Below are 23,523 nucleotides of genomic sequence, written 5' to 3'. Positions count from 1 at the left end.
ATCATTCATCAACAAGGGACCTTTAGAGTGCCTGCTGATCTACAGTATCTGCTAATGTTGCATCATTCAGCGATCAGGCCTCCCTATAGCCATATGCCAATGTTGCTCTTGGCTGCACAGCCTGTAGTAATTTCACTTGTGAGAGCAGCAACCAAAGTCAATCCTGGCCTTAAATCTGAAAGCTACTGTAAAATGGGAGTAGCAGCAGTAACATGATGCTGTGGTCTTTTCAATTAGGCTGTATAGCATCTATCTCCAGTACTGTGATGGTCACACAATAAGAAAGTTGCATTTACCCTTGTGTGGTATTCAGGTCTGTGGGACCCATTTTCAATGTTTACTAAAGAGAAATTATCAAATGAATAATTTTTTCAACCTGAGACTCATTGACCTTGGCTCATGTTCTGTGAAGAACATGTAAAATAACACATGTTCATTGAGTGCACACTGTGCACCCCCTACACATGTATATTACATACAGTATGTGGTGTTTGGGTCCACTGGACCCGAGGTTAATTAAAAAGTATAGAAAGGTGTGTGTGTAGGTGAAAACAAGTACAAATTTAACAAAAAGTTTTGCTGTGTGCCTTCACTCTGTCTTCCTCCTCCCTGGGCCTGCTGTTTCAACACAGCACCAAGAACCTGTCTGTCTCCCTGCCTGTCTCCTGCTTTTCTCACACTCTTTACCCTTTGTAGTGTGTGAAACTACACAATGTCTTGTGGGAACCTACGCAATGTTATTACAATACATTATTTCGATATATTGTAAAAAATAAAAAATAAAAATCTATATTTTCCCCCACACTCTACCCCAGCCAGGTGCAAATTGGGGGAGGGACTCAACAAATAAATAGCTTTGCTTGTGTGGCTCCTTACCACAATCAATCAGTATGGAAAAAATAATCTCTGATCAGAGGAACTTAGAAATATTTTTGTAGAGAGAGAAGCTAGTGTGGAAATAGCATCTTCCACTTTGGAAGGTGAAGAATTTTCAGAATATGAGGATCATGTCTCTGTCAGCAACCAGCCTGTCAGCAACCAGCTCATCAGAAGCCTGCAGGAGGAGAAATATGCCCAAGGAATGAGCCACCCCGCATAGCTGTCAATGTGATAAGGATGCACCCAGGGCCGATGGCGGTTACTCATGTGCAGGACATAAAGTCTTCTTTTAAACTGTTCATCCCAGACACCATCCAAGAACTCATTCTGGACTGCACTAATTTGGCGGGGAGGCGTGTTTTTGGAGAGCGATGAAAGGAGATGGACCAAACTCATTTACATGCATACTTTGGGGTTCTTATCCTTGCTGGTGTTTTCAGATCCAATGGGGAATCCACAGAATCCCTGTGGTATGCAGAAACTGGCAGAGAACTCTTCCGTGCAACAACGTCTCTGAAAAACTTCAACATTATTTCCATGATTATTCGCTTCGATAACCGAGACACCAGACCAGCTCGGCAGCAGAGAGACCAGCTAGCTGCAATCAGGTCCGTGTGGGACAAGTGGGTGGACCGCCTTCTCCTGTTTCACAACCCTGGGCCCAACGTTACTGTTGATAAGCAGCTTATACCATTTAGGGGACACTGCCCCTTCAGGCAGTACATACCGTCTAAACATACAAAATATGGAATCAAGATCTGGGCCCCCTGTGATGCTGCTTCATCCTATGCGTGGAACTTGCAAGTGTATATGGGGAAGCCAGATGGAGGAGCCCCTGATAAGAACCAAGGGATGTGGGTTGTCCTGGACATGACACAGGGACTCCGTGGCCACAACATCATAGGAAAAACTGTTTTACTTTGCACAAGTTGGGACAGGAGCTCCCCAAGATGAAGCTGACAATGGTAGGAACAGTACGAAAAAACAAGCCAGAGCTCCCAACTCAGCTGTTGAATACACAGAACAGGCCTATTAATTCCTCTACATTTGTGTTCACGGCCTACACGTCCCTAGTGTCCTATGTGCCAAAGAAAGACAAACATTTGGAGCTCATGAGTACGCTGCATTGGGATGGCAGAATCTGTGGCCAGGAACATCAGAAAACAGAAATCATAATGCATTACAATGCCACAAAATGAGGGGAGGACAATTTAGACAAGCTGGTGACTGGTTACAGCTGAAAAGAAGAACCTTAAGATATTCTTCAACATCTTGGACATCTCGGTGTACAACCCGTTTGTCATCTTGATGGCCTTGAACCCAGATTGGAACAGAGGGAAGCTCCAGAGGAGATGACACTTTCTCGAGTAGCTGGGCAAGGCATTGGTAAGACCTCAAATCCAGAATAGGCAACATGTCCCAAGGACCCCAGCTTCTGCAGCCATCATGAGGAGGATGCTGGTGCACCATCCGTCTGACCCACAGAACCAACAACTCCAATACCGGAGGTAAGTGTTAGTGATGTCATTGCATGTGTGTGTGTCTGACTCTCCTACCTTGGCCTGCTGTAACTATATATGCGAGTAAATGTTTTTATCATTCTAGATTGCAACCGGTAGCAACAAGAAGAAACGTTGTGATGTGTGTGGACCCAAGAAGGACAGGAAGACACAGTACACATGCATCAAATGCAATAAATACATTAGCAACACACACACAGTAAAACTCTGTCCCTCATGTGGTGTGTAGACCAGCCTTAATTTGTGTTCAATGGGGCTCATTTATAATTTCCATAAAATACTGTATGTAAAATGAGTCCTTCCAATTAGTTCAGTTCAAAGCAATAAACATCAATAGTGATGAAAACCTTGTTTAATTTATATTTGTTCAAGATAAACATTATTTTTTTTGCACCCATGTCTTGATTATAACTGATTTTTGTTTACATAAATCACTTTTTATTTAAAAAAACGAATAGCCCTTTTATTGGTCAATGTGATCTAGCAGAGGTAAATGGCTAATATTAATCATGTATGCTGTCTATATTCCTTGTAATTTATATCAGTCAACATATAACTATGAAGTGTTCAGTATTTTTACAAAAATTGGTATGGCTGTATTGTTTTAAAAACCCAATAATGTTGTGGGTCCAGATCCGCAAACATTGGGTGAATAACAAAAACATGAACACCACACAAGGGTTAATTATGAATATGAAAATGACTCATATTATTTGACAACCTCCACTGACTCCACTGACTCCACCAGGCTTTCTGTCTAACCACTGTGTCTGTCTCATTTCCTGTACCATGCAGGGCCATGGAAGGACTGCCTTCAGGCCCTTGAGGATGGCCACACGGCCAGTGGCATGTACCTGGTGAAGCCAGAGAACGCCAACAAACTAATGCAGGTGTGGTGTGACCAGAGACACGACCCTGGTGGCTGGACCGTCATCCAGAGGAGGCTGGACGGATCAGTCAACTTCTTCAGGAACTGGGAGACTTACAAGGTATGTAAACAGCCCCACACTAAGGCAAACTCTTTTAGTATAAAGGGGAGGCAGGTTCTATGTAGAACTGTGTCTGTATGCTGAACATTGGCAGTAGTTCGAAGTGAAACAGGTGACTTATGTCTGGTGTGTCTGACGTTAAAAAGATCTGAACTAATAAATAAACTAAGTCATTGTTGAGGTTTGAGGAGAATGGTCCCTTGCACTGCCTGTACCTACAGGGTTCTGCACCTGTCAGTCACACCACTGGCCGATGACTCATACCATCCGTCAACAGGAGTTGGGTCTTTGTGAAATTAGTCCACACAGGACGCATACAGGCTTAATGAGAAACGTGTGGATGAATAGCTGCCATACTGGAAATCAATGCCACAATAAAAATATTGCCCACTGAAAAATGATTCATGGTCCGTGAAAATTATTAATATTTACATCATAGCAATGGTTTGAGGAAAAATACATTTCTGAATTCAGGTAGTTACACAACATTACACAGGCAGTCATGAGGACAGCATGAAATACTAAGGGATGAATATTGCCAGTGGGGAATGAGGTGAAAAGGGTCTGGTTAGTGTAAGGATCTAAAGCACTGCAACAAGGCAAAACTATTTGAGTGCAAACATCATAGGGCAGACAGACAATTTGCAAGAATCTTGTTTAAATCCTTGCCAGAGAACTTTCCAAGACCTTTACGATACACATTAAAACACATGGGAATTAAATGTGTACAATAGCCAGATCTTCCCATGATTCAAAGCATGTGCAATGTAATGTAAAACACATCATATCCAGTGACCTGTCCTGGCACGGAACTGAGGCAGAACAGTCCAGACCTGCACACATCTTGTAGATCCTACAGGCCATTAAATCATTTTTTATAATTGCAAGACAGTGAAGTTCTGACCACTTACTGTCAGAGCATCTAGAGGGACTGTTTATCTCAGTACTTTCCAGGCACCGACTAGAGAAAAGGCTCTGAATTACCCCCCAGACCTTTACTTGTGTAAAGCCCATCATGTTGACTGTGTTGTATGTATTCTCCCTTTGCCCCTCATAGCAAGGCTTTGGGAACATTGATGGAGAGTATTGGCTGGGCCTGGAGAACATCTACTGGCTGACCAACCAGAGGAACTACAAGCTGCTGGTGACTCTGGAAGACTGGTCTGGGAGGAAGGTGTTTGCAGAGTACGCCAGCTTCAGGCTGGAGCCTGAGGCAGACTTCTACAAGCTTAGGGTGGGCCGGTACCATGGCAACGCCGGAGACTCCCTCACCTGGCACAATGGCAAACAGTTCACTACGCTGGACAGAGACCATGATGCATATACAGGTAGCACATGCTCACTCAGTCACGTTGAAACAGAAACACGAGATAACTTTTCTAGTGTTGAGTTCTGACTCAGTTAATTAGCCTAGTCCATACTGTAAGCCCACAAATGTAAGCCCACTCATTTTTGTTGAGATTTTACAATGTTGTCCAACTAATATTTGCTTCAACCCAGGTAACTGTGCCCACTACCAGAAGGGAGGCTGGTGGTACAATGCATGTGCCCATTCTAACCTCAACGGAGTATGGTACAGAGGAGGACACTACCGCAGTCGCTACCAAGATGGAGTCTACTGGGCTGAATTCAGAGGAGGTGCCTACTCCCTGAAGAAAGTATCTATGATGATACGACCGAACCCAAACACCTTTCATTAAATATCCATAAACAAGACCAAGTAGCCCCTTTTCAAAACGACTTCCTCTCCACAAAAACCTCAATTCAAACAGCTCTTGAACTCTGAAATAAAGGCATCTCACACAGCCAGATCAAGACGATGATGACATAGAAAGTGCAATATCTAAGCCTCAGGCAGGACTCTTGGTGGAGCAATAAAGGAGAAGCAGGGTGCATCCTGTTTCTCCACAGACAAACACATGTAACGGTGTGGCTGTATGCTTGCTTCTCTTCCTTTAAATTTAGTTCAAATGTGTCTGTTTACCTAACTTTTGAGCGAAGTGTACTACTGCCTTAGAACTGATGGTATGGTGTGATTCATATGGGGTGCCAGGGTAGCCTAGTGGTTAGAGCGTTGGACTAGTAACCGGAAGGTTGAAAGTTCAAATCCCCGAGCTGACAAGGTACAAATCTGTCATTCTCCCCCTGAACAGGCAGTTAACCCACTGTTCCTAGGTCGTCATTGAAAATAAGAATTTGTTCTTAACTGACTTGCCTAGTAAAATAAAAAGGTTTTAAAAAATGGGAGAAAACAGGAGCGTATGTCAGTTCACAGTGCTCACACTAAGTAGCTTGGAATAGCAATCTTATATTGTAGTCCGTATGTTTTATAGTACAGAACATAATTTTATGAGAATGAAGATGACGCAGGACATTATATCCAGTGACTAACCTTATGGTGTTTAAATCAAGCTCTTCAGGTGAGTAATTTATAGGAAACAATAATCACATTTCTTAAACCATGGTATAGATAGGTACTCTTAATATGTTAGCCATAATCTTAGTCAACGTACACAATCTAATGTCTATCACTTATGTAAAAGGCGGAATAGATACAAGAGTCTGCTCTACAGCACTAGTACTGTCAACAGTTATGACCTGATATCTGGCTTACAAACTCAAAGTAACTATGATTTAGATCATTCCAATGAACATACAGCTGGTGTGGTAGAGTGCAAGGTACAGGGAATCATGACAACTAACTTAAACATACAGTGCACTGGGAAAATATTCAAACCCCTTGACTTTTTCCACATTTTGTTACCTTACAGACTTATTCTAAAAGTAATTAAATAGTCCCCCCCCCCTCAGCAATCTACACACAAAGCCCCATAATGACAAAACAAAAACAGGTTTTTAAGAAAGTTTTGCACATTTATTTTAAAAAATGTAAAAAATGAAATATCACATTTACAAAAGTATTCAGACCCTTTACTCAGTACTTTGTTGAAGCCCCTTTGGCAGCGATTACAGCCTTTTGTCTTCTTTGGTATGATGCTACAAGCTTGGAACACCTGTATTTGGGGAGTTTCTCCCATTCTTCTCTGCAGATCCTCTCAAGCTCTGTCATGGTTGGATGGGGAGCGTCACTGCACAGCTATTTTCAGGTCTCTCCAGAAATGTTCGATCAGGTTCAAGTCCAGGCTCTGGCTGGGCCACTCAAGGACATACAGAGACTTGTCCCGAAGCCACTCCTGCCTTGTCTTAGCTGTGTGCTTAGGGTCATTGTCCTGTTGGAAGGTGAACCTTCGCCCCAGTCTGAGGTCTTGAGCGCTCTGGAGCAGGTTTTCATCAAAGATCTCTCTGTACTTTGCTCCATTCATCTTTCCCTCGATCCTGACTAGTCTCCCAGTCCCTTCCGCTGAAAAACATCCCCACAGCATGCCACCACCATGCTTTACTGTAGGGGTGGTGTCAGGTTTCCTCCAGACATGACGCTTGGCATTGAGGCCAAAGAGTTCAATCTTGGTTTCATCAGACCAGAGAATCTTGTTTCTTATGAGCGAAGTCCTTTAGGTGCTTTTTGGCAAACTCCAAGCAGCGCTCGTGCCTTTTACTGAGGAGTGGCTTCCGTCTGGCCACTCTACCATAAAAGCCTGATTGGTGGAGTGCTGCAGAGATGGTTGTCCTTCTGGAAGGTTCTCCCATCTTCACAGAGGAACTCTGGAACTCTGTCAGAATGACCATCGGTTTGTTGGTCACCTCCCTGACCAAGGCCCTTGTCCCCTGATTGCTCAGTTTGGGCAGACCTGTGCCTCGACACAATCCTGTCTCAGAGCTCTACGGACAATTCCTTCGACCTCATTGCTTGGTTTTTGCTCTGACATGCATTGTCAACTGTGGGAACTTATATAGACAGATGTGTGCCTTTCCAAATCATGTCCAATCAATTGAATTTACTACAGGTGGACTCCAATCAAGTTGTAGAAACATCTCTTTGTTTGATCAATGGGAACAGGATGTACCTGAGCTCAATTTCGAGTCTCATAGCAAAGGTTTTGAATACTTACGTAAATAAGGTATTTCTGTTTGTTTTTTAAATACATTTGCAAAAATTCAAATAAACTGTTTTTGCTTTGTCATTATGGGGTATTGTGTGTAGATTGATGAGGAACACAAAACATTTAAACTATTTAGAATAAGGCTGTAACTTAACAAAATGTGGAAAAAGTCAAGGGGTATGAAATCACTGTAAGTCTAGATGGTAGAGTGATATTCTATAAAATATAATGGTTCCCTGCAGCAGTCATTTTTCAATATTACTTTATGACATGAAACCTCAAATGTAAGGCCAGGTATTCATTTGCTTTCAACAAAGCAACCAAGCAATGTATGTACTGTATAAATTAATTGTTGGTGTAAATTGAGCTGACACATTTTGTCTGTACATAAAATATATTTGTAATATAACGTAACAAAGCTAACATGTATCACTATACAGTTGCAATAAACAATGTGCAGCTTCTTTGAGAGTTTTTCTGTATGTACAGACACAACTGTAAATGTATATTCTGTTGTATTACCTTGTATATGTTCACGTGTCTTGGATCTAGTATTATAGGCCATACATATACATACAGAGAGAGAGAGAGAGAGAGAGAGAGAGAGAGAGAGAGAGAGAGAGAGAGAGAGAGAGAGAGAGAGAGAGAGAGAGAGAGAGAGAGAGAGAGAGAGAGAGAGAGAGAGAGAGAGAGAGAGAGATTGTAAGTCTGAGAGCCCAAGCCATGGGTCCACAGGAGCCATGGAGATTAGGATAATTACAGGCAGTCTGCGATGAAGATGTCACGAGCAGCTCTGCTCTCCTGTGTACAACGTGTGATTGGGGAGATAGAGACAATGTCTTTGATATAGCATTTATCACCCACACGGCCAGTGGACCATGGGATGATGAATGAAACATGACAGCCTGTAAAACCTCTGGCATGCCATTGTCCCTTCCCCTCACAGCACTATTGCAGTCTGAAATTATTCCCCATTAATGGTGTAATGTGCAAAACATGCACCGCCATTTCCTGGTTGCTAAAATTCTAATAGTTCAGCTAATTTTATGTAATAAAACAAGCATAGAGAATCATTGTATTTTCAGCTGTTTGATGCTGGTGTACAAAACTGAATGGAAAAGATGTTAAAACTAAACTTAAGAATGGAAAGCATAGAAGTAGTGCACATGCAACATATGTACTGCTTCTTAGATTTGCTTCCCATGGGAATGACAGATCTATACCTCTCATTTTCATGAACATTTGGTCAGGTTTCCCAAAAAGTGACATATTGCAGCTTTAAGACGGTATGACAGAGGACATTTAATGCATTAAGAAATTGAAATGCTATAACAAACTTTGTAGATGGATATTTCCTGTCTGTAGAGAAAGGAAAAGCATGTCAACACTGCAATGAATCTGGTTCCATCAGATGTTTTTCATCTGAACGTCCTTTTGCAACCACTGGATTAAATGTATCAAAAAAAGAACCATTCGTTAACCAATGAGACCTGTCTGAAACAAAAGCTTGTTGAGCGTGTTTATTTGGAACAGCTCTTTAAAGATCAAGTCCGCATTTGTTTTTCTGATGAAACGGAGAGGAGCGTCCTGCATCACCGTAACAAAAAAATAAAAACTATTTTCACTGCTTGTAATAGGGCGGCAGGTAGCCTAACGTTTAAGCGCGTTGGGCCAGTAAGCGAAAGGTCGCTGGATCAAATCCCCGAGCCCACTAGATGAAACATCTGTTGACATGAGCAAAGCACCCCTAATTGCTCTGGATAAAGGTGTCTGCTAAAATGTAAAAATGTAATATCGTAAACGGACATGACAGTGTCACCAAATAAGGATTCTAGTTTTAAAGTTAAGAATCCTTATCGGTGAAACTGCCACGCCAGTTTGCAATATAATGATAACAAATAAGTTACTGCAAAGCTAATGTTAGTCATGTTTGTAACAATGTTTTCCCCCCTCAGATATCATTGCATGCGCAATAGAATAGCACTTTTCCCCCCACGATGTGCAACGCTCCTCATCTCTGCTTCGTCAACAAAACAAAAACAATAACAACAGCCGTGGGGCAGACAGTGGCCCTGTTTCCCCTATTGTAGATTCCATTTTGAATCATAAAATAATCTAAAAGGCTTTAGCACTGCCAGATAGCATGCTAATGGATGCTACAGAAAGAGGGAGCAACTGTGCTTTTTTTTCCTGGTTAGAAGACCATGAAAAAAGATTAGGATTCAGGAGTTAGTGTCACTGAACTGGCTCTCAAATTTGCAGATTTGATACCTTATTCCAATAGAAAATTGGTTTTGGATCAGCTGCGTGCTCACAGGAAATGAATGAGACAGTAAACCATGCATGCTGCACCAGATTCTCCTCATGTTGTTATGAGAGGAGCCAAACACATAAAGCAATGTAAGTCACATACATTTTTCCGCCACTTTTGAGTCTCCATTTCTGTCGAATTCAAATACACATTTAGATTATAGGCATTTAGGAAAAGTGGAAAAGCCATTCCCCTGTGCTGTATTCACTGTCTAAATGGTCACTCCCTCTGCTGGAGTTGAATAAACCTGGGAAAAAGAAAGACAGTCTGCTCAAACTGAGCCATATCTATAACCATACACTTAAAAAATAACTGAAGTAAAGTCTCAAGTAAGCTCTAGAGCCATACAGAATAAAGTAGGCAAAGACATATCATTTGGTTTTATAGGCAAATAATCCATCTGAAACTTATGAAAGATGACTCACTTGTGAAGCTTTATGAATTCCTGGCCTTCTCCCCTCAGTGTCCTCCAGACAATCATTAAGGAATTTTAGGGAATTCTCTTTTGATCATTTCTCACAGACATGACTAACATTAGCTTCAGGAATGCTAACACATTATATTAATTATGAAAGAAAAATAAGTTAAGCACATCTCACGATGACTCAAATTCAGACACACATTTCAGTAGTAATTTATCAACAGAGATGGGTCATTCCACGAAAAGAGTGCCTTATGGCATCCCTTTGATATTTGAACTAACCTGTGCACCAACATTGAATTTTAAAAGCCTGTTGTAATGAATGAAGTGCCCGTTAATTCAATAAAACAAGCATCAATTCCCCCTGTCACAGGGGGATTTATGGCTGATTTAAGAAGAAATCGTCAACGCTGTTAGGGTCAACCCTTTTACTTTACATGCACTTACTATAGTCATTTCTTTATTTAACCTCTTTAGATGGGAACACGTGTTATTTTATTAAGTTGAACATGTGCTCTTTATGAGCACATGAAATATGAAATACATGAAATACATTTTTCTTTTTACCAGGTAAAACTTCTCAAAGGGCACCTAATTGGTAGAATGACCCAGATTCCATTCGGGTTTCCTTGATTGCAGCCACTGAGAATAAACTGTGTGATCCTCCTGTGTGGCTTTTCTTTGTGAGAAGTTCCTGTATGGTTTAGCAGTCATCAACTAAAATGTTTTCCCTTTGGAATTTTCATTCCTCCTCATCATTTCAAATCCATCAGAACAGAATTTCCACAAAGGGAAGTTGGATGTTCAGAATGAAAGGGATCTGTGCTTCGTCCAAGGTGGAGTGGAAAGCTTCTCTGACAGTGGGCTGGCTCTCAATCAGCTGCTCATTCACACAGAGTTGAACAGCCACAGTCAGTCCTAGCCAGCCTGGTGAAGAACCAACCAACATACTCAGCCAAGAATCTACCAGAGTGGCTCTCAGAACTAAATACTGTACATTAACTTTCCTCAACCGTTAGCACAAGCTCATATGCTCAGGTCACTGCAGGTCTGTTCATCCTCACATCCTTGTGTCTCGTGGAGAGAAATCATATGTAACAAAGTTCCATTTATGGATCTGTAAATCTAAGGAGCAAGGTACATGTAGATGTATCAATCATGAACATGAGTGTGAGTGTAGCCTGACTGCCAGTGAGCTGTCCCTGCCGTGTATGTCTAATGAACCACCACAATGGAAAAGCCCAGTCAATGTGGCTGACAGAGCCCCGAACCCCACCTCCTCCTCCTCCCCACCAGACAAAGCAGTGTTGAATCCGCACGCATACATATTCTGAGCAGAGAAACGCTGAGAGAATCAGTTCAAATGCCTCCTCTGACGGCTGGGCTGATCGACTCGTATTGCTGTGCAGACTCATTGAGGGCAGTCAAGGTTCCAACACATCTTAATACCTCATACATCAAAGGCTGTGGCAGGGAATTAATAAGATGGATCCCTGCAGTTAGTCTTTGTGGCTTCGGGCCTAACGGCTATGTAGCAGGTGTGTGTCAGTGCATGATTCTCTGTAGGGCAGTGTGCATGTAGTAAAGATAAGGAGTGGAACCACAGGACAATGTAATATAGTTCTAAAGGCATTTGACTCTATGCACTGCTCAAATCTGCCAGCAGTAGTATATCATCTAACTTTGTTATAGCACCCTCCTCTCTCTCTTTCACTCGCTCCATCTTTAAAGTGGGGCAAAAAAGTATTTAGTCAGCCACCAATTGTGCAAGTTCTCCCACTTAAAAAGATGAGAGAGGCCTGTAATTTTCATCATAGGTACACTTCATCTATGACAGACAAAATGAGAAAAAAAATCCAGAAAATCACATTGTAGGATTTTTAATGAATTTATATGCAAATTATGGTGGAAAATAAGTATTTGGTCACCTACAAACAAGCAAGATTTCTGGCTCTCACAGACCGGTAACTTCTTCTTTAAGAGGCTCCTCTGTCCTCCACTCGATACCTGTACTAATGGCACCTGTTTGAACTTGTTATCAGTATAAAAGACACCTGTCCACAACCTCAAACAGTCACACTCCAAACTCCACTATGGCCAAGATCAAAGAGCTGTCAAAGGACACCAGAAACAAAATTGTAGACCTGCACCAGGCTGGGAAGACTGAATCTGCAATAGGTAAGCAGCTTGGTTTGAAGAAATCAACAGTGGGAGCAATTATTAGGAAATGGAAGACATACAAGACCACTGATAATCTCCCTCGATCTGGGGCTCCACGCAAGATCTCACCCTGTGGGGTCAAAATGATCACAAGAACGGTGAGCAAAAATCCCAGAGCCACACAGGGGGACCTAGTGAATGACCTGCAGAGAGCTGGGACCAAAGTAAAAAAGCCTACCATCAGTAACACACTACGCCGCCAGGGACTCAAATCCTGCAGTGCCAGACGTGTCCCCCTGCTTAAGCCAGTACATGTCCAGGCCCGTCTGAAGTTTGCTAGAGAGCATTTGGATGATCCAGAAGAAGATTGGGAGAATGTCATATGGTCAGATGAAACCAAAATATAACTTTTTGGTAAAAACTCAACTCGTCGTGTTTGGAGGACAAAGAATGCTGAGTTGCATCCAAAGAACACCATACTTACTGTGAAGCATGGGGGTGGAAACATCATGCTTTGGGGCTGTTTTTCTGCAAAGGGACCAGGACGACTGATCCGTCTAAAGGAAAGAATGAATGGGGCCATGTATCGTGAGATTTTTGAGTGAAAACCTCCTTCCATCAGCAAGGGCATTGAAGTTGAAATGTGGCTGGGTCTTTCAGCATGACAATGATCCCAAACACACCGCCCAGGCAACGAAGGAGTGGCTTCGTAAGAAGCATTTCAAGGTCCTGGAGTGGCCTAGCCAGTCTCCAGATCTCATCCCCATAGAAAATCCCGTGTTGCCCAGCAGCAGCCCCAAAACATCACTGCTCTAGAGGAGATCTGCATGGAGGAATGGGCCAAAATACCAGCAACAGTTTGTGAAAACCTTGTGAAGACTTACAGAAAACGTTTGACCTCTGTCATTGCCAACAAAGGGTATATAACAAAGTATTGAGATAAACTTTTGTTGTTGACCAAATACTTATTTTCCACCATAATTTGCAAAAAGATTCATTAAAAATCCTACAATGTGATTTTCTGGATTTTCTTTCTCATTTTGTCTGTCATAGTTGAAGTGTACCTATGATGAAAATTACAGGCCTCTCTCATCTTTTTAATTGTGGAGAACTTGCACAATTGGTGGCTGACTAAATACTGTCATGCAGGTGAATGAGGACCCAAAAGCGACTTGGCGAAAACAGAGTATTTAATCCAGAATAAACTTTACAAAACAAAAAGCATAATACTACACGTAAAGACAAGAACAGACTGGAGACTTGATCGAGAACTGCAGGTTGCCTCGGGAAGGCACTTGAACCTAGCAGACTCAGACACCTGCTCACCACGCAGCATCTGAGGGAAACACGACACGACAGGGCAAAACATTGACACAGCACGGTGAATTATAAATGAGGATCCGACAGGGCAGGTACGGGAAACAAGGAGTGAAATAGGGACTCTAATCAGGGAAAAGGATCGGGAACAGGTGTGGGAAGACTAAATGATGATTAGGGGAATAGGAACAGCTGGGAGCAGGAACGGAACGATAGAGAGAAGAGAGAGCGAGAGAGTGAGAGAGGGAGGGGGAGAGAGGGATAGAAAGAGGGAAAGAACCTAATAAGACCAGCAGAGGGAAACGAATAGAATGGGAAGCACAGGGACAAGACATGATAATAAATGACAAAACATGACAGTACCCCCACTCACCGAGCGCCTCCTGGCGCACTCGAGGAGGAATCCTGGCGGCAACGGAGGAAATCATCAATGAGTGAACGGTCCAGCACGTCCCGAGACGGAACCCAACTCCTCTCCTCAGGACCGTAACCCTCCCAATCCACTAAGTATTGGTGACCCCGTCCCCGAGAACGCATGTCCATGATCTTATGTACCTTGTAAATAGGTGAGCTCTCGACAAGGACGGGAGGGGGGAGGGAAGACGAACGGGGTGCGAAGAAAGGGCTTAACACAGGAGACATGGAAGACAGGATGGACGCGACGAAGATGTCGCGGAAGAAGCAGTCGCACAGCGACAGGATTGACGACCTGGGAGACACGGAACGGACCAATGAACCGCGGAGTCAACTTACGAGAAGCTGTCGTAAGAGGAAGGTTGCGAGTGGAAAGCCACACTCTCTGGCCGCAACAATACCTAGGACTCTTAATCCTGCGTTTATTGGCGGCTCTCACAGTCTGTGCCCTGTAGCGGCAAAGTGCAGACCTCACCCTCCTCCAGGTGCGCTCACAACGTTGGACAAACGCTTGAGCGGAGGGAACGCTGGACTCGGCAAGCTGGGAAGAGAATAGAGGAGGCTGGTAACCCAGACTACTCTGAAACGGAGATAACCCGGTAGCAGACGAAGGAAGCAAGTTGTGAGCGTATTCTGCCCAGGGGAGCTGTTCTGCCCAAGACGCAGGGTTTCTGAAAGAAAGGCTGCGTAGTATGCGACCAATCGTCTGATTGGCCCTCTCTGCTTGACCGTTAGACTGGGGATGAAACCCGGAAGAGAGACTGACGGACGCACCAATCAAACGACAGAACTCCCTCCAAAATTGTGACGTGAATTGCGGGCCTCTGTCTGAAACGGCGTCTAACGGGAGGCCATGAATTCTGAACACATTCTCGATAATGATTTGTGCCGTCTCCTTAGCGGAAGGAAGTTTAGCGAGGGGAATGAAATGTGCCGCCTTAGAGAACCTATCGACAACCGTAAGAATCACAGTCTTCCCCGCAGACAAAGGCAGACCGGTAATGAAGTCTAGGGCGATGTGAGACCATGGTCGAGAAGGAATGGGAGCGGTCTGAGACGACCGGCAGAAGGAGAGTTACCCGACTTAGTCTGCGCGCAGTCCGAACAAGCAGCCACGAAACGGCGCGTGTCACGCTCCTGAGTCGGCCACCAAAATCGCTGGCGAATAGACGCAAGAGTGCCTCGAACACCGGGATGACCAGCTAACTTGGCAGAGTGAGCCCACTGAAGAACAGCCAGACGAGTGGAAACAGGAACGAAAAGGAGGTTACTAGGACAAGCGCGCGGCGACGCAGTGTGCGTGAGTGCTTGCTTAACCTGTCTTTCAATTCCCCAGACTGTCAACCCGACAACACGCCCATAAGGAAGAATCCCCTCGGGATCAGTAGAAGCCACAGAAGAACTAAACAGACGGGATAAGGCATCAGGCTTGGTGTTCTTGCTACCCGGACGGTAAGAAATCACAAACTCGAAACGAGCGAAAAACAACGCCCAACGAGCTTGACGGGCATTAAGTCGTTTGGCAGAACGGATGTACTCAAGGTTCTTATGGTCTGTCCAAACGACAAAAGGAACGGTCGCCCCCTCCAACCACTGTCGCCATTCGCCTAGGGCTAAGCGGATGGCGAGCAGTTCACGGTTACCCACATCATAGTTGCGCTCAGATGGCGACAGGCGATGAGAAAAATAAGCGCAAGGATGAACCTTATCGTCAGACTGGAAGCGCTGGGATAGAATGGCTCCCACGCCTACCTCTGAAGCGTCAACCTCGACAATGAATTGTCTAGTGACGTCAGGAGTAACGAGGATAGGAGCGGACGTAAAACGTTCTTTTAGAAGATCAAAAGCTCCCTGGGCGGAACCGGACCACTTAAAACACGTCTTGACAGAAGTAAGAGCTGTGAGAGGGGCAGCAACTTGACCGAAATTACGAATGAAACGCCGATAGAAATTAGCGAAACCTAAAAAGCGCTGCAACTCGACACGTGACCTTGGAACGGGCCAATCACTGACAGCTTGGACCTTAGCGGAATCCATCTGAATGCCTTCAGCGGAAATAACGGAACCGAGAAAAGTAACGGAGGAGACATGAAAAGAACACTTCTCAGCCTTTACGTAGAGACAATTCTCTAAAAGGCGCTGTAGAACACGTCGAACGTGCTGAACATGAATCTCGAGTGACGGTGAAAAAATCAGGATATCGTCAAGATAGACAAAAACAAAGATGTTCAGCATGTCTCTCAGAACATCATTAACTAATGCCTGAAAAACAGCTGGCGCATTGGCGAGACCAAACGGCAGAACCCGGTACTCAAAATGCCCTAACGGAGTGTTAAACGCCGTTTTCCACTCGTCCCCCTCTCTGATGCGCACGAGATGGTAAGCGTTACGAAGGTCCAACTTAGTAAAGCACCTGGCTCCCTGCAGAATCTCGAAGGCTGATGACATAAGGGGAAGCGGATAACGATTCTTAACCGTTATGTCATTCAGCCCTCGATAATCCACGCAGGGGCGCAGAGTACCGTCCTTCTTCTTAACAAAAAGAACGCCGCCCCGGCCGGAGAGGAAGAAGGCACTATGGTACCGGCGTCAAGAGACACAGATAAATAATCCTCGAGAGCCTTACGTTCGGGAGCCGACAGAGAGTATAGTCTACCCCGAGGAGGAGTGGTCCCCGGAAGGAGATCAATACTACAATCATACGACCGGTGAGGAGGAAGGGAGTTGGCTCGGGACCGACTGAAGACCGTGCGCAGATCATGATATTCCTCCGGCACTCCTGTCAAATCGCCAAATTCCTCCTGAGAAGTGGGGACAGAAGAAATGGGAGGGATGGCAGACATTAAGCACTTCACATGACAAGATACGTTCCAGGATAGGATAGAATTACAAGACCAATTAATAGAAGGATTATGACATACTAGCCAGGGATGACCCAAAACAACAGGTGTGAAAGGTGAATGAAAAATCAAAAAGAAATAGTCTCACTGTGGTTACCAGATACTGTGAGAGTTAAAGGTAGTGTCTCAAATTTGATACTGGGAAGATGACTACCATCTAAGGCAAACATGGGCGTAGGCTTGTCTAACTGTCTGAAAGGAATGTTATGTTTCGAACCCATGCTTCGTCCATGAAACAACCCTCAGCCCCAGAGTCAATCAAGGCACTGCATGTAGCACCCGAACCGGTCCAGCGTAGATGGATCGACATAGTAGTACAAGATCTAGATGAAGAGACCTGAGTAGTAGCGCTCACCAGTAGCCCTCCGCTTACTGATGGGCTCTGGCCTCTTACTGGACATGAATTAACAAAATGTCCATCAAATCCGCAATAGAGGCACAGGCGGTTGGTGATCCTCCGTTCCCTCTCCTTAGTCGAGATGCGAATCCCTCCCAGCTGCATGGGCTCAGTCTCAGAGCCAGAGGAGGGAGATGGTTGCGATGCGGAGCAGGGAAACACCGTTGATGCGAGCTCTCTTCCACGAGCCTGGTGACGAAGATCTACCCGTCGTTCTATGCGGATGGCGAGAGCAATCAAAGAGTCCACACAGGAAGGAACCTCCCGAGAGAGAATCTCATCTTTGACCACTGTGTGGAGTCCCTCCAGAAAACGAGCGAGCAGCGCCGGCTCGTTCCAGTCACTAGAGGCAGCAAGAGTACGAAACTCTATAGAGTAATCCGTTATGGATCGATCACCTTGGCATAGGGAAGCCAGGACCCTAGAAGCCTCCCCACCAAAAACTGAACGGTCAAAAACCCGAATCATCTCCTCTTTAAAGTTCTGGTAATTGTTAGAACAATCAGCCCTTGCCTCCCAGATAGCTGTGCCCCACTCTCGGGCCCGGCCAGTAAGGAGTGAAATGACGTAAGCAACCCGAGCTCTCTCTCTAGAGTATGTGTGGGGTTGGAGAGAGAACACAATCTCACACTGGGTGAGAAAGGAGCGGCACTCAGTGGGCTGCCCGGAGTAGCAAGGTGGGTTATTAACCCTAGGTTCTGGAGGCTCGGCAGGCCAGGAAGTAACAGGTGGCACGAGACGAAGACTCTGGAACTGTCCAGAGAGGTCGGAAACCTGAGCGGCCAGGTTCTCCACGGCATGGCGAGCAGCAGACAATTCCTGCTCGTGTCTGCCGAGCATGGCTCCTTGGATCTCGACGGCAGTGTAACGAGCGTCTGTAGTCGCTGGGTCCATTCCTCGGTCGGATCCTTCTGTCATGCAGGTGAATGAGGACCCAAAAGCGACTTGGCGAAAACAGAGTATTTAATCCAGAATAAACTTTACAAAACAAAAAGCATAATACTACACGTAAAGACAAGAACAGACTGGAGACTTGATCGAGAACTGCAGGTTGCCTCGGGAAGGCACTTGAACCTAGCAGACTCAGACACCTGCTCACCACGCAGCATCTGAGGGAAACACGACACGACAGGGCAAAACATTGACACAGCACGGTGAATTATAAATGAGGATCCGACAGGGCAGGTACGGGAAACAAGGAGTGAAATAGGGACTCTAATCAGGGAAAAGGATCGGGAACAGGTGTGGGAAGACTAAATGATGATTAGGGGAATAGGAACAGCTGGGAGCAGGAACGGAACGATAGAGAGAAGAGAGAGCGAGAGAGTGAGAGAGGGAGGGGGAGAGAGAGGGATAGAAAGAGGGAAAGAACCTAATAAGACCAGCAGAGGGAAACGAATAGAATGGGAAGCACAGGGACAAGACATGATAATAAATGACAAAACATGACAAATACTTTTTGCCCCACTATATCTATATTGTTCTCTCCATCTCCCTCTTGCTCCCTCTCCCCTCCACCTGATGAGCATCACTCCACAATGAGCTTGCCATCCTTCTTCATTTACACAAAATCCACAGGTAGTCAGACACACCTTGATTAAAGGGTCATGTTTTTCTATTGGTGTCTGGATTAACCCTCACCTCTACTTCTCCTATCTTTCCATCTATTTCATGCCTCTGTCCTGCAGCTTTCACAAAGGTACTGTATCATGAGAAAGACAGCGTCTCTGCCCTGCAGTCCAGTAGAGTCTTAGCTGAGCACGCTAGTGAAGTCAGAATCAAGCTGACGAGGGGCCTGTTTTTTTGACACAACAATCATGGTATGATACAGCATTTGCAGACAGGTTCTGATCTGAGGCAATGTTTCAGCGAAACAGAGGAGCAATTGATCTACCAGCACAGGTATGTTCTGTTGGTGTTTCACTGGTGTAGAACATAGTTGGGCTTATGTGTAAATGTTTTCCCAAAAATGCAACAAAGAAATGCCCATATGAAATCTAAAAGTATTAATGGAGCACAATGTCAAATAAATATGTCAAAGATGGCATGGCAGACAGTTATGGGGCATTTAGAGAGACCACAGATTGAGACATGCATGGTCAATGTGATAATAATATAATATATATATATATATATATATATATATATAATATATATGCCATTTAGCGGACGCTTTTATCCAAAGCGACTTACAGTCATGTGTGCATACATTCTACGTATGGGTGGTCCCGGCAATCGAACCCACTACCCTGGCGTTACAAGTGCCATGCTCTACCAACTGAGCTACAGAAGGACCACTGATCTCATAGGCATATTGTTGAGAGGCATCAGGCATCAGTAGTTGTTGAAGGAGGCCTCTGTCAAGAAAGTCTATAGGCCTCCACAACTTTACCAAGATCATTTACTGCAAAGTACTCTGATGTTATGTGCCTATTTTCATATAGAAATGTGAAATGAAGTCAAAGGGCACCATATTCCACTCTTCACTGAACCATGTGAAGAACATTCCTCAGCCATCGTCTGGTAATATTAGAGACTGTCTATTTCTTTGACCTTTATTTTCATATATAGCCAAATAAACCTATAATGTACATCCGCCTGGGAAAAGGAGACTGGCTTTGACATGGATCAGAGCTTTTCCCATAGAGGTGGCATACAGCGTGTCGCTGAATAGTGAGCAGAATGGTACACTTCACTGACTTATTGCAAGTCAGCAAAAACACAATTTAAAACAACATGGATGGAATAATTATAATAATACATTGTGATTGCAATAAAAACCTAACCAATATATTGTTCCATATGTATACCCAAACCAAACCAAATTATTGTCCCATAAGTATTATCATCAATGTGGTAGTCATTGGAAACATTTAGAAACAGAGTCACACATAGTATATAGGCTAATACAGTATAGCTGGTTGAAGATTAAATATTCTTAGTTGTTTATTGCATTCATTGGTATCAAATGTGGAATAATTCAGCTTTCCCTAAGACCAAAACCATGGAACTGAGCTTCAAATTGTGGTGATGTGTAGATCTACTAATAGCTTTTAAGCCTGGGGTAAAAACTGATGCCATGACCACTGTTTCAAGTTCTTCCAACCCACTTCTGTGCACTTTTCTGTGTGGAAACTCTGTCCCGGGTTTAATTCAATCGTATACTTCTTCTAAAAGTTAAAGCAGGGTGTGATGCAGAAAGCAACCTCTTACAGTCCTACCATGTCTTGCGATCCAAGTCTATCTGGAGATCTAAATGACAGAGATTAAAGAGAGCATAGGTCATTCAGTTCCAGGAAAAGTATCAACCTTTCAGAACGAGACAGCTATTAATGCATTATATGGCTTCGTATAAGCATTCACAATAAAATATGACAAGTTTAAAGTGCATTTAATTATAATACTGAGACTCTGCTTTCATCCCACTTCCTTACATCCTCAATAAACTCAATGATTTATTGTCCTCTGTGCAGCTCCTGTCTTCAGTTGTTTGTTCCCTTCCAGATTTTGGGGGTGTATGATGTCAGTATTTTTCCACGTTTTTAACTTCCACAGGGTGACCTGTCTGTAGCACTGTGCTGGCTTTCCCTGTATTAGAAAAGTCAGAAGGAACTCTTTGTTTTTGTCATCAGTGTGCCTGCTTTAACTATTACCTTTAGCCCAATCATGCTTACTGACGCCTGATGACCAAAAGGAGAAGGGAGGTTAGGACATAGATATAGTGTACGCTGTTGTTGTACCCTTTAGAGGTGACTTTTCAATGGTATACCGTCATGTTACAGATAAAACAAATATATTTGTCACAAGAATTTGCAATCACCTCTTAGTCTGTTGCTAACATTGAGCACATTGTTGTACTAAATCCCGTTTTCACAAGTGTTCCCATGACAGTTGCAAGTCCAATAAAACGCATGAACCACATCTCCCTCGAAATGGAAATAACACTTGTAAAATGATCACATGAATTCCAAGAATGTGGAAGAAGAGAGGATACAAGATCTACAGTGTAAGACCATGTATGGAACCCTTTTCTTGACCTATTTCAATGTCCAAAGTATCCGTTTTAGAGCAGAAAGTGCTGCTGTGTTCTGTCACACTGTAACCCGGCAGGTTGCATGCAGCTAATAGGGACTGAAACAACATGAATGTGCTATGGGTCTTGACAGCAGTGCCACACAGCTGAAGGTCTGCGGGTTTACTGGAAGTGTTGGAAACGTACGCGCAGCCCATGGTTCTCTCCCTCCCAGCCTGTACAGAGCCAGGAGGGCTGTAGCTTTTACTACACCCAGTCACTGAGGTAATGCAGACAGTGTTTGAGCAACTAATAAACTTCAGACTGAATCAGATTTATGGACTACATTTATAATTTGACACGGGCAAATGCTCTGACCTGGACAGGTCCAGTGAAGACTAATACTGTAGGGTTGTACTGTTAGGGGACTGTGGGTCGTACTGTCTGAAACATTTGGGAACATCTAAGCACACCATTACAAACCTAGCACAAATATAGCAGGAGGTAACTCATCTGGATGGTTTTAAGAGATTACTCCTTATTTATTTAGCATTTTGTTGTAAATATGTCTCTCATCAGCCAAAAACTGACTTGCAGGAAATGGAATAGCCTATGCATGAAATTAAGACAACAAATCACCTAGTCACACATTCATTGATTCACCAGCCATCATCACTATAAGCATCTACAGGAAGAGATGCTGTAGAAGCCAAACAGTCAGTCCTTTGGTCAAAGTGTTTCTATTCCAGTATAATACAGTTGTAAATTAGGCCTACCTGATGGAATGTGAGGGAGAGATGGAGGCGTCTCCAACTTACCCTCTTATTCTGTCATGTAAAAATGATAAGTAGTCTGAAATGCACTCTTACGAAAGCAAGTGAGGTCATCCACCCCTACACAAGGGTATTGTGCAAATGGTTGGCGTGATGTGGGCTACATGATTCTGGGGCACAGCTGACATTTGGTTATGATGACATGGGATTCAACATTTCCAAATCGTTTAATAGCCTACATCAGTATCTATTCCCAATGGGGTTGGAATTTGTGTAATTGTGGAAATGGTCTGAGACCAGTTCAACATATGCCACAATAAATAACAATAACTTGTTAACTAAAAAAATGGACAATAACATTTCACTCCATCTTTGGGTTTGCGTGACATCCCAACATAAGGCAAACATATATTTGCGGTTGTGAGGGTTTGGGCAATTCAGGCAAAACGTGAAAGATGACACAGAGTGGTTAAACAATGGTTTTAATTCAACAGCTAATTTAAACTGTACAGCCTAACATCCAATCAAAGTGATGTTTTAATGTGCCAGTGGTGAATGAGCTCATATCTTTAGATGTGAATTCACATCAGTGAACCATTCATGATTTTTTTTGCACATGGCTGCAATAACTCTGTCTGTCAAAGTCGAAGAAATACTGTTAGTACTGTCCCTTGTTCCTTGTTCATACCTAACATTTACAGCTTTCATTCACGCAATATCAATGACTGATTGTCTCAAAATATTAACTCCATGAATTTATGACATGGTAGATCACTATTAGGGTGATGCTTTCTATCTACTTTACTATGGTACTAACACAAACCTTCACAGCCACTTCAATGTTATCATGCATGTACTGATGATACATATACATCTTAAGAGAGTACTAAAGACAGGACTGGGGTGAACCAATAGAGCCACATTGAATAGAGGTCTAATAAGGATGTAACGGGCAAAATTGGAGGGTGGCATCATGCCTATCATTTCAGCACAACCAGTCCTCCTGTTAAGAAGGCCATAAGTAATGCCTGTTCCACTGAACAACAACAGGTACACACCTGAAAATGACAAATAAAACGTGGTTTACATAAAAATATGGAAAATGTGACTGGAAAAAGTGGTAACATCAGGTTTATGAAATCAAGACACCTTTGTAATGTCACCAACTATCAAAGTGGAATAACCAGAGAAATGAACCCCTTCATTAAGTGCCATCATAAATATTGCACCAGCAGGACCCATAAACATACTGTACTGGAAAAGGCCAACCGTAATTTAACATCTAGGCCCAATGGCTATTTCTTATACTCCTTAGGCTTGGGCAGAGCTCGAACACTGATAAGCAGAGCATGGATTCATGCATGGATACTACTTAGCCTTTCATGTCTTCCATATTTGGCCACATTCTCCAATGAAAGACTGGAGGCCC

General features: G+C 43.6%; 1 protein-coding gene across 4 annotated transcripts in view; it reads left to right on the top strand.

Annotated features, from left to right (window-relative positions):
• LOC124034362 (angiopoietin-related protein 2-like) overlaps positions 1–6,236 on the top strand; it is a 29,688-nt gene extending 23,452 nt beyond the window's left edge. For all 4 annotated transcript variants that reach the window (XM_046347466.1, XM_046347464.1, XM_046347463.1 and 1 more), the window contains exons 4-6: positions 3,195–3,388; positions 4,446–4,716; positions 4,889–6,236. In XM_046347466.1, the coding sequence (XP_046203422.1) occupies positions 3,195–3,388; positions 4,446–4,716; positions 4,889–5,088 (665 nt within the window). In that variant the 3' untranslated portion in view covers positions 5,089–6,236. The remainder of the gene's footprint in view (positions 1–3,194; positions 3,389–4,445; positions 4,717–4,888) is intronic.
• The last annotated feature ends 17,287 nt before the right edge of the window (positions 6,237–23,523 follow it).

This window comes from Oncorhynchus gorbuscha, linkage group LG04 (assembly GCF_021184085.1).
Source record: "Oncorhynchus gorbuscha isolate QuinsamMale2020 ecotype Even-year linkage group LG04, OgorEven_v1.0, whole genome shotgun sequence".
NCBI classification, from domain to species: Eukaryota; Metazoa; Chordata; class Actinopteri; order Salmoniformes; family Salmonidae; genus Oncorhynchus; species Oncorhynchus gorbuscha.
The sequence above is the reverse complement of the archived record's forward strand: the minus strand, read 5'-3'. Positions and strand labels throughout refer to the sequence as shown.